Source organism: Podarcis filfolensis (assembly GCF_964270895.1).
Source record: "Podarcis filfolensis genome assembly, chromosome: 9".
Classification (NCBI taxonomy): Eukaryota; Metazoa; Chordata; class Lepidosauria; order Squamata; family Lacertidae; genus Podarcis; species Podarcis filfolensis.
The window spans coordinates 36,419,156-36,435,492 of record NC_139610.1 but is presented as its reverse complement, the minus strand read 5'-3'; the positions used below and the strand labels follow the sequence as shown (position 1 = coordinate 36,435,492).

At 38.1% G+C, this 16,337-nt stretch overlaps 1 protein-coding gene and 1 long non-coding RNA gene across 15 annotated transcripts in view; one reads left to right on the top strand and one right to left on the bottom strand.

Moving 5' to 3' along the window:
• Positions 1 to 16,337, top strand: part of RAPGEF2 (Rap guanine nucleotide exchange factor 2) — a 160,656-nt gene that overhangs the window by 131,176 nt on the left and 13,143 nt on the right. For 10 of the 12 annotated variants that reach the window (XR_014552130.1, XR_014552131.1, XR_014552132.1 and 7 more), the window contains 12 exons: positions 235 to 399; positions 2,658 to 2,765; positions 2,855 to 3,058; positions 3,165 to 3,273; positions 4,335 to 4,581; positions 5,171 to 5,328; positions 8,391 to 8,631; positions 8,787 to 9,170; positions 12,046 to 12,257; positions 12,380 to 12,503; positions 14,148 to 14,171; positions 16,074 to 16,297. Coding sequence is in view for 8 of the 12 variants with exons in the window: in XM_083630985.1 (XP_083487111.1) it covers positions 235 to 399; positions 2,658 to 2,765; positions 2,855 to 3,058; positions 3,165 to 3,273; positions 4,335 to 4,581; positions 5,171 to 5,328; positions 8,391 to 8,631; positions 8,787 to 9,170; positions 12,046 to 12,257; positions 12,380 to 12,503; positions 14,148 to 14,171; positions 16,074 to 16,297 (2,200 nt within the window). In the remaining 4 variants the exon portion in view is untranslated. The remainder of the gene's footprint in view (positions 1 to 234; positions 400 to 2,657; positions 2,766 to 2,854; positions 3,059 to 3,164; positions 3,274 to 4,334; positions 4,582 to 5,170; positions 5,329 to 8,390; positions 8,632 to 8,786; positions 9,171 to 12,045; positions 12,258 to 12,379; positions 12,504 to 14,147; positions 14,172 to 16,073; positions 16,298 to 16,337) is intronic. The other 2 variants (XM_083630979.1, XM_083630983.1) reach the window with 1 other exon arrangement.
• LOC310770521 overlaps positions 13,927 to 16,337 on the bottom strand; it is a 30,967-nt gene continuing 28,556 nt past the window's right edge. For all 3 annotated transcript variants that reach the window (XR_014552212.1, XR_014552213.1, XR_014552214.1), the window contains 4 exons: positions 15,951 to 16,233; positions 14,902 to 14,991; positions 14,237 to 14,349; positions 13,927 to 14,140 (listed from right to left, as the gene is read on the bottom strand). This is a non-coding gene — a long non-coding RNA (uncharacterized lncRNA). The remainder of the gene's footprint in view (positions 14,141 to 14,236; positions 14,350 to 14,901; positions 14,992 to 15,950; positions 16,234 to 16,337) is intronic.

Genomic DNA, 16,337 nt, shown 5'->3' with positions numbered 1-16,337 from the left:
ACCACAGTCTTTTTGATTTATATCCTAATGTTATACAGATGCTATCTTTTTTCAGACTTTTTAATGAGAAAAACTACCAAAGAACTATTCTTAATTGCTGTGTATGGTACTTTGTGTAAATCTGGTCCAGTACATGTATGTTAACTTCAGTGAGACACAAAAAAAAAGGAAAAAAAAAGGCTCAAGCTGAGATGCATTCATGTGTATTGATATTTGAACATTTACATTTTATAGGGAACGCCGGAAAGGTTGACAATGCATTTGGTGGAAGAACATTCAGTGGTTGATCCAACATTTATCGAGGATTTCCTGTTGACCTACAGGACATTTCTTTCCAGCCCGATGGAAGTGGGGAAGAAGTTATTGGAGTGGTTCAATGATCCTAGCCTCAGGGATAAGGTTGCATTAATAATGACATTCTAAAATATGACCGTATTTTAATATACACTAATTAAACAAATTGTAAAGTGGTATCGGTTAGTTTAATTGGACAACAAAGCAGGCAATATTCCCCCCCCCCACTGGAGATAACATTTCAGTGGAGGAGAAAAAGAATGTATATAATCTGATTGGCCACCTATGTCTATTTCACTACTTGTAGCAATGCATGTAATGAAAAAAAGGTAAAGGACCCCTGACAGTTAAGTCCAGTCGCAAACGACTCTGGGGCTGCAGCGCTCATCTCGCTTTACTGGCCAAGGGAGCTGATGTTTGTCCACAGACAGTTTTTCCGGGTCATGTGACCAGCATGACTAAGCTGCTAATGGCGAAACCAGAGCAGCGCACAGAAACGCCGTTTACCTTCCCGCTGGAGTGGTACCTATTTATCTATTTGCACTTTGATGTGCTTTTGAACTGCTAGGCTGGCAGGAGCTGGGACCGAGCAACAGGAGCTCACCCCGTCGCAGGGATTCAAACCGCTGACCTTCCGATCAGCAAGCCCTAGGCTCAGTGGTTTAGACCACAGCGTTAAATGTACCCATCTTCATCTGGACCTGAAAATCAGTTTTAAAAACTTTTGTTTGTGTTAATCAGATTAAAGTTTTCACATTTGACATTCATGTCTGACTAGATTTTAGCCAAATATGTGAAAGAGGTTAAAAAGCTTTAACTGGAGTTAGAAATGGGCAGAGCAGTCCTAGGCCCCAGCTGGAAGCAGCAGAGTGGTGAGTTGACAACCACATTCAGAAACACACAGGATTGTCCTTCAGTGCTCAAAAAGGGAGCTTCACTGAGATTGACTGGCTGCACTTCATCAGGAACTCCCTACTGCAGCTGGTAGGGCTCTCAGCTCTCATCAGCTGTTGGGTGCTGACAGCCACCCTTTGGAATATGTTTGTAAGCGGCTTATATTCAGACCACTAGCAAATGGACTGTCAAGGGGGTAGCTTGTAAACTGATTGGTGCCGAAAACTGGCTTTCAAAGGGGCTTTGTGAGCTCCTTTCAGGTTGTCACCTGACATCATAATGATACCAGGTGATTTACAGGTGGACACCACCACCCACTTGGCCAATGGGTTGGAGCAAGGAAGGTTACAATACACTAGCCAGGTCCAGTTCCTCAGCTGTGCACTAAATTTATGGTGCATAGAATTCAGCATCCTGAAAGATTGTTTCTAGCCTTTAATGGCTATGAAGATAAAGATCTATTGACAGATCCAACAGGGTTATCCAGGGGAGAAGGGAGCAGACCTCTGTGATCTACAAAGTCCCTTGCTTCTTTCTTTCCATGTTAGGCAAAATATTCCTGCATTGCTGGTACCTGGACTAGATGACCCTTGGGGTCCCTTCCAACTCTACAATTCTAGAATTCTGTGTTTGGATGCCTCAATTCATGTTAGGTCTAAGAATTCAAGCAGTTACTTTCAAATTTGTGGCATTGTAGCAGAACAGGGATTTTAGAAACTTGAAGGGTAACGGGTTCTCAACAGCACATTGTCGGAATTTTGGTTCCTGTCAAGGTCTATTTATGGATTCTTTAAACTCATTGTAACGAAAGACTGCATTGAATTTTGTGTTTTGTTAGTGCATAGAAGTGGTAGTTGTATTGATTCCATGTTATTAAAATCTATATAATGAATAGTGGCTTCTGATAGTGACTCGGTTTGCTGACACAGCAGGAGCAAAGTTTTCCTTTTGAACTAAGGTAGCATAGCTAAAAAGCATATTACAGAAACATGCAAAATTGGAAATGGCCTTTAGGCCTTTTTAAAAAAGAAGAAAAAGTAACCCAAATTTATTTTTTAATCTGTTATTTTTGTAAGACAGTTAACTGTTTGGAGCCTATTGCTTCAGAAGCAATTCTTTTTAAATTGCTACCATTTCAACACTATAGTTTCATGAAGAGATATGGTAGTGTTTCTTATTTGCATAGAAGTCCTGTGGTAAAAATGTAGGATAACAGGTTTCTCTTCTCTGAAAAGAAGTACGTGAAGGATTTTGTACAAATGTGAAGCTTTATGTTTAAAACCCAGTTTCTTGCTTTTTCTTTTTTTTAACCTGGTGGACTTCTAGAAATTTAAAAAAAATGTCACTAGATCAGATACTGAAGTATATGGTGTTGGGGAAATGTCTAAAATAAGAAAGCAGCTGAAAAATAGTTTTCCTTGGGTTTTTAAAACTGCATTTATATAAAGAATTTATATTGTTTCTTTCAGGTTACACGGGTAGTATTGTTGTGGGTGAACAATCACTTCAATGATTTTGAGGGAGATTCTGCAATGACTCGTTTTCTGGAAGAATTTGAGAACAATTTAGAAAGAGAGGTATGGATTATTGGCAAAGTAAGAGACTTGCTGTCCTACACTGAGGTGACTTTACATCTAACAAATGGCTCTGGATTCTCTCCCTACAGAAAATGGGTGGACATCTGAGGCTGTTAAATATTGCATGTGCTGCTAAAGCTAAACGAAGAATGATAACATTAACAAAGCCATCTCGGGAAGCCCCTTTGCCTTTCTTATTATTGGGAGGATCTGAAAAGGGATTTGGAATCTTTGTTGACAGTGTTGATTCAGGTAGCAAAGCCACTGAAGCAGGCTTGAAACGTGGTGATCAGGTATGTAAATTAAATTTCATCAGGTTCTTGGAATGCAAATAGTTGTAGTGGAGACTCTTCATCGTTATGAATTGCCAGGATTCAATCCTTTTGTTCCTCTTTCTAGATATTGGAGGTAAATGGCCAAAATTTTGAAAACATTCAGCTGTCTAAAGCCATGGAAATTCTTCGAAATAACACACATTTGTCTATCACTGTGAAAACTAACTTATTTGGTAAGTTTAAAGCCATAGGTTTAAGTGTAACTTTTATTATAATGCAATGGTTTTAGAATTGTGTTGCGATGAGACCAGGAGTACCCTCACCGGGATGTCCTTAAAAGCACAAAGACAGCTTGTTCACTACTTGCCATCTTTTTCTGCAATGCACAACCATAGATGAGTATTGACCATGTTTTACGGTGCATTCCAGAACACATCTTTAAATTGTGCAGAACAGAATTTCCACAGGCAAGGTCGGTGTGGAAAAAGATTCACTGAAGGTAGAAAGCAAGACATCCACATTTGCAATAAATGTTTCAGTCTCCATAGTTACTGCTGTATAAGAACAAAATGTACAGATGTTATAATATTTTATAACAATGCTAAAAACTGATAAAAAAATCATAATAAGAAATGGAATGTATTTGCTGTCCAACTTAGTTCAGTGGGGTTTACTTCCTCTTAAGTGGGAATTGTAACCTTAAATTACAAATGTTCCCTTTTGAAGTTTAGGAAAGATTAAGGTCAGAAAAGACTATTGCAGTAATGAAATTTAACTTCATACATAAGATAATATGTATGTCTGCATAATGTTTCTAAAGTAACTACAGCCAAGACCCTTAGTGTGAAATGATTTTGGAAGCAGCGTAAAGTTACTAAAACTGTTCGTGGAAAATCATTCTTAGAGACCTTTGTACCTCGCAGCATTCCTCTGAATATGTTGAGACAACGTGCATAACTATTGTGTTATGGCTTTCCTAGACTTGCCACTGTAGGATTTCAGTTGACCTTCTGGAAGGAAATATGCCATAGCTTTTTTCTTGTTTCTGACATAAATGTGCCCTTGCTCTTTAGCTATGTATGGATTTTTAAACTCTCTTTATTAGGTATAAGGTGAACAACTTATTTTGAGGCTTAATTCTATGCCCAGGAATAGATTTTTAGAAGTATCGTTAATCCAAGCATGGATTTTGTTCAAATGTGAAATGCCTCTTTGCTTTTCATAGCCTGTGCAAGAAGGGTCTGATGTATTTCTTTTGAGTTTATTTTCTATGTGTTTTCCGTCTTTTCTGCAGTTTTTAAGGAACTTCTAACAAGATTGTCAGAGGAGAAAAGAAACGGCGCTCCTCATCTTCCTAAAATTGGTGATATTAAAAAAGCAAGCCGTTATTCCATACCAGATCTTGGAGTTGATGTTGAGCAGGTGATAGGATTGGAAAAGGTAACCAAGAAGAGCAAAGCCAACACTGTTGGTGGGCGAAACAAGCTCAAGAAGATACTAGACAAAACCCGCATCAGTATCTTGCCTCAGAAACCATACAAGTGAGTGTGATGCACAGCACCGCAGAGTGTTTTCCATTATGTCAACTCAGTCTGTAGTTTTATTGTATTGGTTATTGCCTTGAAATCTGCATCAGTATTAGAATTGTTTCTAAGATGTTTTAATGTTTTATCACTTGTTTGTTGCCCTAGGCTCCATTAGGAGGAAGAGCAGGATATAAATTTAATAAATAATACCATTACCCAATAGCGAGTTGAATCTCTGTGTAGAAATGGTTCATGAAGAATAAAATAAATACATCAACATTTCTTTTCCAAAAAAAGGGGGCAGGGCTGCTGGAAATTTTATCACATACTTTCATGTATTCTGCATACATTAAAAACAAAATCCTGAGCTTTATTTATAATCAACATTTAGGTGTAACAGTTCCAATCTTGCTGGTACCTTACTAGTGAATATGGCTTTGGTTAAAACTTCCTGTTGAGTAAGTTTGCCAAAGCAATGCTTATACTTTAGAAATCTGTAAGATGAATGGCTTATGTGGAAATCAGAAATACAGGGGGAAATAAAGCAATATAGGTCACGATAATATAAAAGCACTAAATACTTTTGTTTTTCCCATCGTCGTAGCGATATTGGAATTGGCCAATCTCAGGATGACAGCATTGTGGGATTGAGGCAGTCCAAGCACATTCCTCCTGCTCTGCCGGTCAGTGGAACACTGTCTTCAAGCAATCCTGACTTAATGCAGTCACATCACCGCATCTTAGATTTCAACACAACCCCAGGTAAGTCTCAAATTTTCATGGGTGTCCTTTGGGCTACTTCTGATAGGTGTAAATGGGTACAAAAACTATGTTCCACGAGTTGGGATTTCCATGTCTGCTTTACATAAAAATACTTCTTCTTTTTTAGGACACATAGTCTGATCTACTGAAATACTCTGTAATACATTTGTACCATTATTATTAGTTAACACTTATTTATCATTGTCACTGTGCAGAGAGTGAGGGCATGCAAACCAATGTTAAAAGGACTGGGGTAATGGAAATGGATGTAGTTTGTCCCTGGAACCTGAAAATAGTTGAGAAGCAGCCAAAACTAAGTAGAACAATTCAAGGTAGAATTTCTAAATGAATATGTCTTGGGGTGTAGGTAATAAGACAGGAAAATGATTTTCTCCAACATGGAGTTAGGAGACTGATAAGGAGACACATGCGGTCAATAAGCTTCACATTTAATGAAAGGCCTGAAAGATACGTGGGCATATAGATTCTCAGAAGCAGAGAGATTCAGTATTAGTGAACAGTATACAAAGTATTGCTTATTTATAAACAGGAGAAATGAAGTAACTATATTGTGTGATATTACTTTGTGGATGGTTACATACTAGTATTATTATTTTATCTATTGAAAACCCTTTTTATACCACCTGTCATAAAAAGATACATACCAGGCAGTTTACAACCAAGTAAAATGGTACAAGTTCATTAAAATCACTTCTAGTATACACTGCTAGGCATTTTTCTTTGTGGTGTTTGTTTTTGAATTGGCTTCTTGTACTCTATTTATTTAACATTAACGTATAATGCTCCCTTGAGGGCTTTAAAGAAAGTTGGGCTATAATCTTAAGCCACAATGCATACTTGAAGCTTCAGAAAATGTACAGTCTCAATAGTTTTCTTGTTACTTTGGACTGTGTTGGAGATGGGGGAGGCATTCAGGAAATCGAATGTACTAGAGCAGAAAGAATTCAACCTGTCAGAATTGCTGTTCCGTAGAGCTTGGAGGAGCCGAGTAGTGCTTAGGGAGGAACAAAAAAATGCTTGCTGTGTTAAGTGGATTTGTAAATCAACATTTCAGTGTGGGGATGTTCATGGCAATAGAGATCATGAACTTGCAATAACATTTTCCTATACAATTGTTCTGTAAGTTGAAAAAGTCAAAACCAAGCTTTGATATCCTTTTCAGTGTCTTGCCAGACTGGCATTTTAAACCAGAGAATAGATTATTGCCTTGCCTTTTTTTATTTCAGCCTTGCTGTAAGCTTCAGGTTGCAATCTTATGTAAGATGTTTACTAGAGGTTACATTTTCCTTAGTTGAATTTGTTAAGAGGAAATGTGCAGTTCAGGTAGAGGGGTCTTTACAAATTAGTTGAGCAAAGGTTTAATATATTAAGATATAAAGAGGTTCACACACCTACAAGTGCAATCATGCATGTCAACTATTCCATCTTAGTCTTACAGGGAAGCCACTTGGAGGAAAGCAATCCCCAGCAGACCTCAAATATACCCTAATCTGCACTTAAATTTCACAGTGGGTGGAGATGTAGCTGTGATGCATCTGGAGTTAGGAAGAAAGGGGGAGAGAACTGGTAGAAATGGTAACCAGTGGTTTGGTAACATGTCAACAGAACTAAGGGGGAGGTACTGAAGATGAAGTTGGGGAGGATAATCGAGAGCAGGCAAGGACGTGAATGGATACAATGTGGTTTTATCCCTTGTTGCTGGGGAATAGAGTTGATTGTGTGATGAGGTTTGTTTATTAGTGCAGAAACCAGCAAGAAAAGAGCGGGTGAGAGGGCTGAACACTGCTCTCTCCTACAGCCTACTGTTCTCGTTCACACAATAAGTAGGAGGCAAAAACAACAGAAACTGCCAGCTTCATTTCAACAAAAGGCAGCTGTGGGTTTTGTGTGTGTGTCTGGCTTTGCAAAACATGGATCCCGCCCCACCCCGTAGGTGAAAAGAGCAGGGGAATAAGGGACTTTATTTGGGGCAAGGGTTAAATCTGTACCCATACTTTACATCATACTACATTTTTATGATTTCTAGTGCTACGTTTTTTATTTGAGATTAACCGCAATAAGTAAAAATAAACTTGCTTATGGCATCCATTTCACCTCCAATATAAACCTCTCCCCTTTTGCTGTTCCTTGTTTGAATTGTTTCATTTTTCTAGATTGCCATTGTCAATCACTCAATGTATACAGTATTTTAAGAGGAAGGAAAGGAAGGAAACTGAATTTTTGTGTGTGTTGACAGATGAATAATTTATAAAAACCTGATGACACAACCTTTTCTTGATTGTTTACATAATTACTTCAAAAAACAGAGTTTTGAAGAAACATTAAGTTATTGGTTGACCTGGACACCTTCCTTTCAGTTTGAAACAATAATATTTGATAAGTGCTAAGAAATAAAGGTCCATCACCACCCAGTCATCAGGAAATTATATAGCAAGCTAAAAAATTGGGGCCATACAGGCACTAATGAGTATTTAGAGTGTCTTGTAGGGCAACTACTGAGGCAGGCATACTTTGGTTTATGAGCTCATAATGACTTAAAATGAAGGTTACTTAATCACTCATGCCCTCTCCTATTTGAAGTTGGCTTGGTTCAGTATACTATGGTTAATAAAAAAATACAGTTTGTAATTTTGTATTTTCTATTTTCATGTCCCCATTGGAATGGAGGGAGGGGCAAGCTTGAGATTCATTCATTTAAGAATAAACTGCAATTTAGTAGCATGTCAGTATGCAGTCAGTAGTATCAAAGCTGAATGCACTGATTATATACTTTGTGGTTAGCAATTTATAAACGTTTACGGCACAAAGCCAGCATGTTGATCCATTTTGCTTTGCTTGGAAATGACTTCTGATCATTGGCAGAAAAAAGAATGATGATCCAAAAGAAGGATAGTGACTAGAACAGTTTCACAGGAGCAAGATGGCAACTAAAGAAAATTAAGTGTGTATCTGTTCCTATTCAGATACTGGCTGAAAAATAAATAATTTTACTCTATTATATGGTTTATATGCTGTAATAGGATTCCCCCCCCTCCCTACAGATTTACCAGACCAGGTTCTGAGGGTTTTTAAGGCAGACCAACAAAGCCGCTACATTATGATCAGTAAGGACACAACTGCAAAGGAAGTGGTTATTCAAGCAATCCGAGAATTTGCTCTAACCACCACCCCAGATGCATATTCTTTATGTGAAGTTTCAGTCACTCCAGAGGGAGTAATCAAGCAGAGGAGGCTTCCAGATCAACTTTCCAAGCTTGCTGACAGAATACAGCTTAGTGGAAGGTGAGACTCGTACATCATCTGCCATTTCAGAATATAATTGAATGTACTTCTTAAATATACTGATTTTTAAATTCTAAGCAAGCTACCTTTGCTTTCCATTACTATTAGTGTTTTCATTTCTAGAAAACTTTATTCCCTCTTCCCCCCTCTCCCAGGTATTATCTGAAGAACAACATGGAGACAGAAACCTTGTGTTCAGATGAAGATGCTCAGGAATTGCTGAGAGAGAGTCAAATTTCTTTATTGCAACTCAGTACTGTTGAGGTGGCAACCCAACTCTCTATGCGTAACTTTGAACTGTTCCGTAACATTGAACCTACAGAATACATAGATGACTTGTTTAAACTGAAATCTAAGTCTAGCTGTACTAACTTGAAAAAGTTTGAAGAAGTAATAAACCAAGAAACCTTTTGGGTGGCATCTGAGATTCTGCGAGAAACCAACCAGCTGAAAAGGATGAAGATAATTAAGCACTTCATTAAGATAGCATTGCACTGCAGGGAATGCAAGAACTTCAACTCCATGTTTGCAATAATAAGGTAAACAAGACTAGATCACCCCCCCCCCAATGATTTTGCATACAATTTATAAGAAATAAAGTGTAAATAGATGCTTCATAATGATGATACTAAATTTTAAGAAAGATACTATGTGTACATTTTACTGTTTTATGAATTAGTAATTTAATACTACAATAGTAATATTTCATTAACTTAACAGTCCTCAGCAGCAGCTTTAGACAAAATCCTAATCCAAAAAGAGCAAGACTGGTTGAAAGGCTAGAGGATTCTTCCATGAAAAGCTGTTTAAATTAGCATTGCAAGCTTGTCATTGCTAACATCATAATGATATATCTGATGAAAGTAGACTCTACTCCATGATCACGTGTGTCATTATAAATGTATTAGTCTTTGTTGTGTTTGTCATTTTTATAAGCATTTGTTATCTCTAGAAATCAAAATATCCTTTGGAACAGACTTGGAAAAAGCAAAATTACAAAAGAAGTCATTTATCTATCTCTGTTTCCACTTAGTATGCAACCATGGAGTATGTTTTATGTGTGAAAGACTGCACACAGTCCTGTATGAATCCAGTTCATTTAGTATCATTTAAAAGGTTTGCATGTTGGCATTCAAAATCCCAGTTATAGGTTACACAGGTTTTTAACTTAATGCAGTAGAAGCTAATTGTTAGACAAGGCAGCCTTAAATCTTTGGTTCTCCTCCTTCCTACCCCCACAAAAAGTACACTTCTGAATTTTCCGGTTACCTTCCTTTTGAAAGGGTCGTTTCAAAACAGATTGTCACTTTGTATGAAGCACATTTGGTTGTTGTTTAGGCCTCATGTGAGCCTGCTATTCGGCTTTTGAATGCAATTACAATCCCTAGACTGTACTTGAAGGCTTCCATGGTAAGGAAACCTTTGCTTTGTTGCATTTATTAGCAATCTCAGCAAGTATTGATAGCATTGGTCTTGACATATTACCATTTGAAACTAGCAGGCGATGTGGAGGGACTTCTGGGACAACGCAACAGCACTCTTCCCTCCCTGGCACCGCTGTGCCAGCCCTCAGTTTCCCTTCCCTCAGGTGAATTCCCCCAATAGAGAATGAATCACGAGCGACAGTGGGTTTTTCTTTGGGGAAAACAGGTTGCAAACAAACTTTATTATAACAGATGTAAACAAGGAGTTTTTGGTTCTTTTTCTTCCACAGAAATATATCAAACAGTGAGATTATTCATGGCACAGTGCTGTTGCTTTTTATTAAAACGTATACTGTTTCAAGTTATAGGCTGTATGCTGTTCAGGCTTAAGGTTACTTTCTTTTACACATCTTTCATAGATCAGACTTTTCCACACACACTTCAGGAATTTAGCATTTTAACTGGACTGTTTCCTTACAGACCCCCAAATCCTCTTTGGCCTGGGAATCACTACTGCCCTTTCATGTCAGAGTATTCCTTCTGAGGACCCTTTTTCCTGTAAACACCGTGGGAGACTGTGCCTTTTCTATTTTAACAGTGTTCTGCAATTCAGAACCTTAGAGCATATACTGAGAGTTCTTGGCTCTCCTCAGCTCTACCACTTGTCTGAACGAACCCTCCTGACAGAATCCCCCTCACAGACCGAATACCTCTCTCAAGCACTCCTCACTCCACAACTTCATGCCATTTCTACTAAACCTTCCTGTAGTCTGATACGTGAACATAGGCAAGATAGGGATTTTTAATCAGTACACTCAGGATGCCCACTTTTCTCACAGTGCTGATGCTCCTTTGCCTTTTCACTATGGGTGACAGTGATTTCGGAAAGTTATATTTAGCATCAATTTAGAAAAGCCTGGGCATGGAACACTGTGATTTGGGGGCATTATTGATAGAGTTCCAAGCCAGGAATTCTTTTAACCAACTCAAATTAAGTAAAATAAGTTACATTGTCTGCCTGCATTTGAGACTGGTCACTTTCATGCCTTGTTAAATTTCATGCCTCTGTGTTAAATTACTGTAACTTATTCTGCTAATATACTTGATGAAACTTGATTTGGGGATCAAAGGTGGTCAATAATCTCAGGCACCAGTGCTCCAGATAAAAATAATTAATGAAAAGTGAAACTAATACTTGTTGTGAAGGGCAGCAAGATTAGGGCATCTGAGAGAGGAAAGTAGATTTGACAGTTGGTGGCCTCTGTAAAAAATTGTTTGCAGCTCTAAAACATTTAACGTTAGGATCACTGAATTCAGACATTTTTGTTGACCATTTCAACTGACTATGGAAAGCAAGGCTGAATGTCAGATATCTATGTCTCGGACAACAGAGGGCTTTTATAATCAATATCACCAGTGCATCCAAATGAGCTGGTTATGTCTCTTCTAAACCTCTGGTAATAACATGCTTCTTTTGCTAGTATACTAAGGGAATGACTCACAGCATTTTACAGCTGCAGTTTCTGAATAGACTTTACTGTATTACTCATTACAATACTTCCATCTGGCAGTAACAAACACTTACTGATCATCATAGCCACATCTTTGCACTAAAAATGGTCCTTGTTTATAGAAGTGTCTGTTGCTCCAACAGTGTTTGGAAAGCAATGTTGTAATAGATCAGAGAACACTTTTGGTAAGACAGGAAATACCACTGCTACCATAATCTTTTGATGATTCTTCAACTCACAAATACTGCTTGAACATTGCAGTTCAGAAAAGACCTACAATTTTATGGTGCATAATCTCTGAAAGCAGTGTTTTTGTTTACCAGTGTCTACATTTGTCCGTTGCTAAATATGATATGATATGCATTTAGTTTTACTTCAGAAGATTGTATACAGGAACATATGTTTGTGATGCTGCAAATGCAGGTGTCATTTTGAATAGAGATTAAAACCCCCAACATCTTTTAAAATTCATTCTTTAGTGGCCTAAACTTAGCTCCAGTTGCAAGACTACGAACTACTTGGGAAAAACTTCCAAGCAAATATGAAAAATTGTTTCAAGATCTTCAGGATTTATTTGATCCATCTAGGAACATGGCAAAATATCGCAATGTCCTGAATAGCCAAAATCTACAGCCTCCTATTATTCCATTGTTCCCTGTAATCAAAAAGGACCTTACGTTCCTCCATGAAGGTAAATGTTGCAAGTGTTTTTTCTGTATTGACTCTTTGGTGATGGCAACACCTGTGTTTTTACTTTCACTGACCAATTGCAGAGTACTATAGTTATTTCCTATCATTCTTTTGGCAATGTAGGAAATGATTCCAAAGTGGAAGGTTTGGTCAATTTTGAGAAATTACGAATGATCGCAAAAGAGATTCGCCATGTGGGTCGAATGGCTTCTGTTAACATGGATCCTGCTTTAATGTTCAGGACTAGGTGAGTTCTTTTGACCAAAGACTAACACACTTGAAGTGTGAAATAAAAACCATTGAGCTAAGATTGTCTTGTGTTACAGATACATACTTTAAACTTGGCTAGTGTTTAATGCTTGCATTCAGAGAACAAGCGTAAGACATAGAATTGTCTTTATTTCTCCAGCTAATTAGCTGCAAGTTATTTGACAGCAATCAGATATTCTCTTTATATATCAGCCTGAAAGTACGCAGTTGTCTTTTCATCAAGATGAGTAACACCTTTCATCTGTGTTGTCCTCTTGATATCTACGCCAAGCTTCCTAAAGTTCATGACAAATGAGCATTGCCCAATCATAGCAAGTAGACCATGCTTGCTTTTTACCCAGAATTTGATTCTTCCTCACCATTATACGCAACACTTTTTCTTACAATGGTTTTGTTTGATTTCTACATATGTGCATTCATGAAGGATATTCTACTATTACAAATATACTGCTAACACAAATGAATTCAAACACAAACATACATGAGATTTGTTTTGATCTTAGATGTGTATTTTGTTCTTGCATTACAAGTTATTTGGGCTTTTGTGCCAATAGTGAGTTCTAAATAAGATCACCCATGTTTCCTTTTAAACTCATATGAACACATAGGAGGCTGCCTTATACTGAGTCAGACCATTGGTCTATCAAGCTTAGAACTTCCTATGCTGACCAGCAGTGGCTGTCCAGTATTTTAGGCAGGGCTCTTTTCCCAACCCTGCCTGTCAAGGCCAAGAATTGAACCTGGGGCTTTCTGCATGCAAAGCAGATGATCTACCACTGAGCTACAGCCCTTTCCCCAAAAAGCAATTAACAAGAAAAGCAGTTCAAGAGTTCAGTGTTGAAGACTGCTTCAGAAATCTCATAGTATAACTTAAACTATTAAATAATTATGACGCATACACTTGCTAGACTGAAGCCATTGTTTTGCAAGTTTTGAGTTTTAAGAAATATTCAAGTAATACATTTTCCCCTCTTGTCTGGTCTCTAATTATAATGTTGTGTAAACTAACTGATTCACAGGGGTGGGTAAGTGTTGCAACCAATCATAGAATCATAGAATCAAATGCCCCCATCAGGAAAAGGCAGTACAGATGGAAATGGCTCTTCCTGTCATTGCGTAGTTATGTTACGTTCATTGTTTAAAGGTCATGGAGAACAAGAGAAATAATAGATATTTAATCACTAGTCTTATTCTTACTTAGATAAAATAGATATAAGCAGAGTTTGCATTGAATCAGTTGGGATAGTTAAAATAACCCCTTTGGTTCAATGTATAGGAAATGCATATTGAATGAATAAATGTTTTAAAAGGAAATTATATTAAGTGAAAGCTGAAAAGCAGAAAGAGGATAGAAACAAAATTCACTCCAGATTTTAGAACACTATTTTACGCTAAAGGTGTAAGTAATCCAAGATGAATTCAGTTTAGTGTGAAATGAGCTTTAATCTTATGGGCACTCTATAGACACCTATTTAATGTATTATGCTGACTGACTGAGAGAAGGCTGTTCTGGGCTTTCTGGTACTGCTTGTCCTGAAGTCTGATCCTTTCTTTCTGAGCTTATAATCTCTCTGTCTCTTCCTTAAATCCATGCTTCAATACTCATGGCTCTCACTTGCAGGAAGAAGAAGTGGAGGAGTTTGGGGTAAGTGGTTGGAGAGAACACATACAGACAAACTTCCTTTTCTGTAAATCTGCATTGTTTCCTACCTGCTTCCCTTAATTTTCTGGTGCTCTGGCATTTTCCTCCTTTTGTTAACCCTTCTGTACCTGCATCAGATTTAATCCAGTGCTGCTTTTGCTTGAGGTTATAAACCCAAGAGCTGTGAAATGTTAAAGAAGTGCAAAGCAGTGAGATTCATTGGTTTGATCTAGAATTCATAAAATTGCCTCATATATGTTAGGGATAATGTGAGTTGAGTGGACATAATTTGTCCATGCAAAACAATTTTCTATATGGTCTTAAGGACTGAGCATATCTCAACAACATTTTGTACATTATCCAGCAAGTATACATATTCTCTAGCAGACCTCAAGGAATGTGCATATCATGACAGGTTTTCCCCCACATTCTTTGGGAATATTCACACAGAATTCACAGGGGACACTGTTCCAACACAAGCACTACATACATACATACAACCATATATGTGTTTGGATGCATAAGAGTGTAAGGTGTAAGGAATAAAGTGTGGGTGGTTCTCTCTCTCTCTCTCTCTCCCTCCCCCTCCCTCACTCACACACACCCACACACCCACCCACACACCCCTCTACTTCTACCTGTCTTTCCATCCCGCATAAAGACACTGGGAACTTCTGTGTGAATGAATTAACACATGCACCCCTCAGCTCCCAGTCCATTTGCATACACTCACCTCCCATGTATCCATTAACATCGCTGAACAGTGGGGAGACAGCTGGGTTGTGGAGAAGAGATGCCAGAGTCAGTTGGTTGTGCAGAACAGCTGAGCGGCATGGAAAAGAGGACATACTATTGTAGAGTATATCTAGTGACAGGATAACATGCATATTGCTCAAAGAATGTAAAAAATGATGCTGAGATGCTGAGAAAAATGATCATGTTTTTGAGAGTATGCGTATCGGCCAGGAAATATGCACAATTTTATCTTTATGGACAGTTGAGGTGCACATTCTCCATGAGTCATGATGAATGTGCACAATGGCTGGCTGTTATGCAGATTAGCCTCTCAGCTTGCATTATCCGTAACATATATACATACGTAACCAGTTTCAATGGGAAGAGTATACCAAAATGGGGTTACATGATGGTGGTTCAGATAAAAATAAGCAGTAAATTTATACGCCACACAAGTTAATAGAACCATCCAAATCCACAAATTTTATTCCAATGTTGTGATTTTTAACAGCTCAACTAACTAAATTTTCTTTCTACAAACCAGCCTTCATTATTGCTGTTAACATATTAGAAGCAAAATAGCTCCCATACATAAACACATCCAAATTTGCATGCTTCCTCATTAACTAATTGAACATTTTTATTTAACATGAAGTCCTATTTAAGGCGAGGGAAGTGGGGAATGAAAATGCAGTAGACTTTTTGGCACATTGCAGATGGAATTAAGTGTTTTAATAGAGGCACCTGAAAAGTACAAAGTGGATATTTCCTGCCTGATTTTGAGAGTAGTGGATTTTGAGTTTCAGGAGGCTTGACCACTGTTTACTGGTCTGAGACACCTTGCTGCATGAGCCTGCCTTAATATTTCTGTCCTTGTAATACTCAAGGCTACTGGGAGAGAGTTTAACCATTTTCCCAATGACATGGAATTTCATACTTGGAGCAGAGTAATTCTCAGGGGCTGACTTTAATGAATCCATATTCACAATTGCAACTGATTGTTGTTCTTTATTTTTATCCTTTTCCTATTGTAGCTGTATGACTTACTTGAATGAGGCATGTAAGCTTTGACCATAGACTGACATTCATGCAGACCTTTGCATGTTTCAAGTCATTGAAGGATGCAGCGATGAGCTAAGTTACATGTCATCTTGTCTTTCTTCACCCCAGGTCTCTCAGTCAAGGCAGTACAAATGCAGCAGTCCTTGATGTTGCACAAACAGGTGGACATAAAAAGCGGGTCCGCCGCAGCTCCTTCCTCAATGCCAAAAAGCTATATGAAGATGCTCAGATGGCTCGGAAAGTCAAGCAGTATCTCTCCAATTTGGATCTGGAAATGGATGAAGAGAGCCTTCAGGCACTCTCTCTACAATGTGAACCAGCCAGCAATACATGTGAGCATTTTTCTTAATTGGGTGTGCACCTCAGTCATGG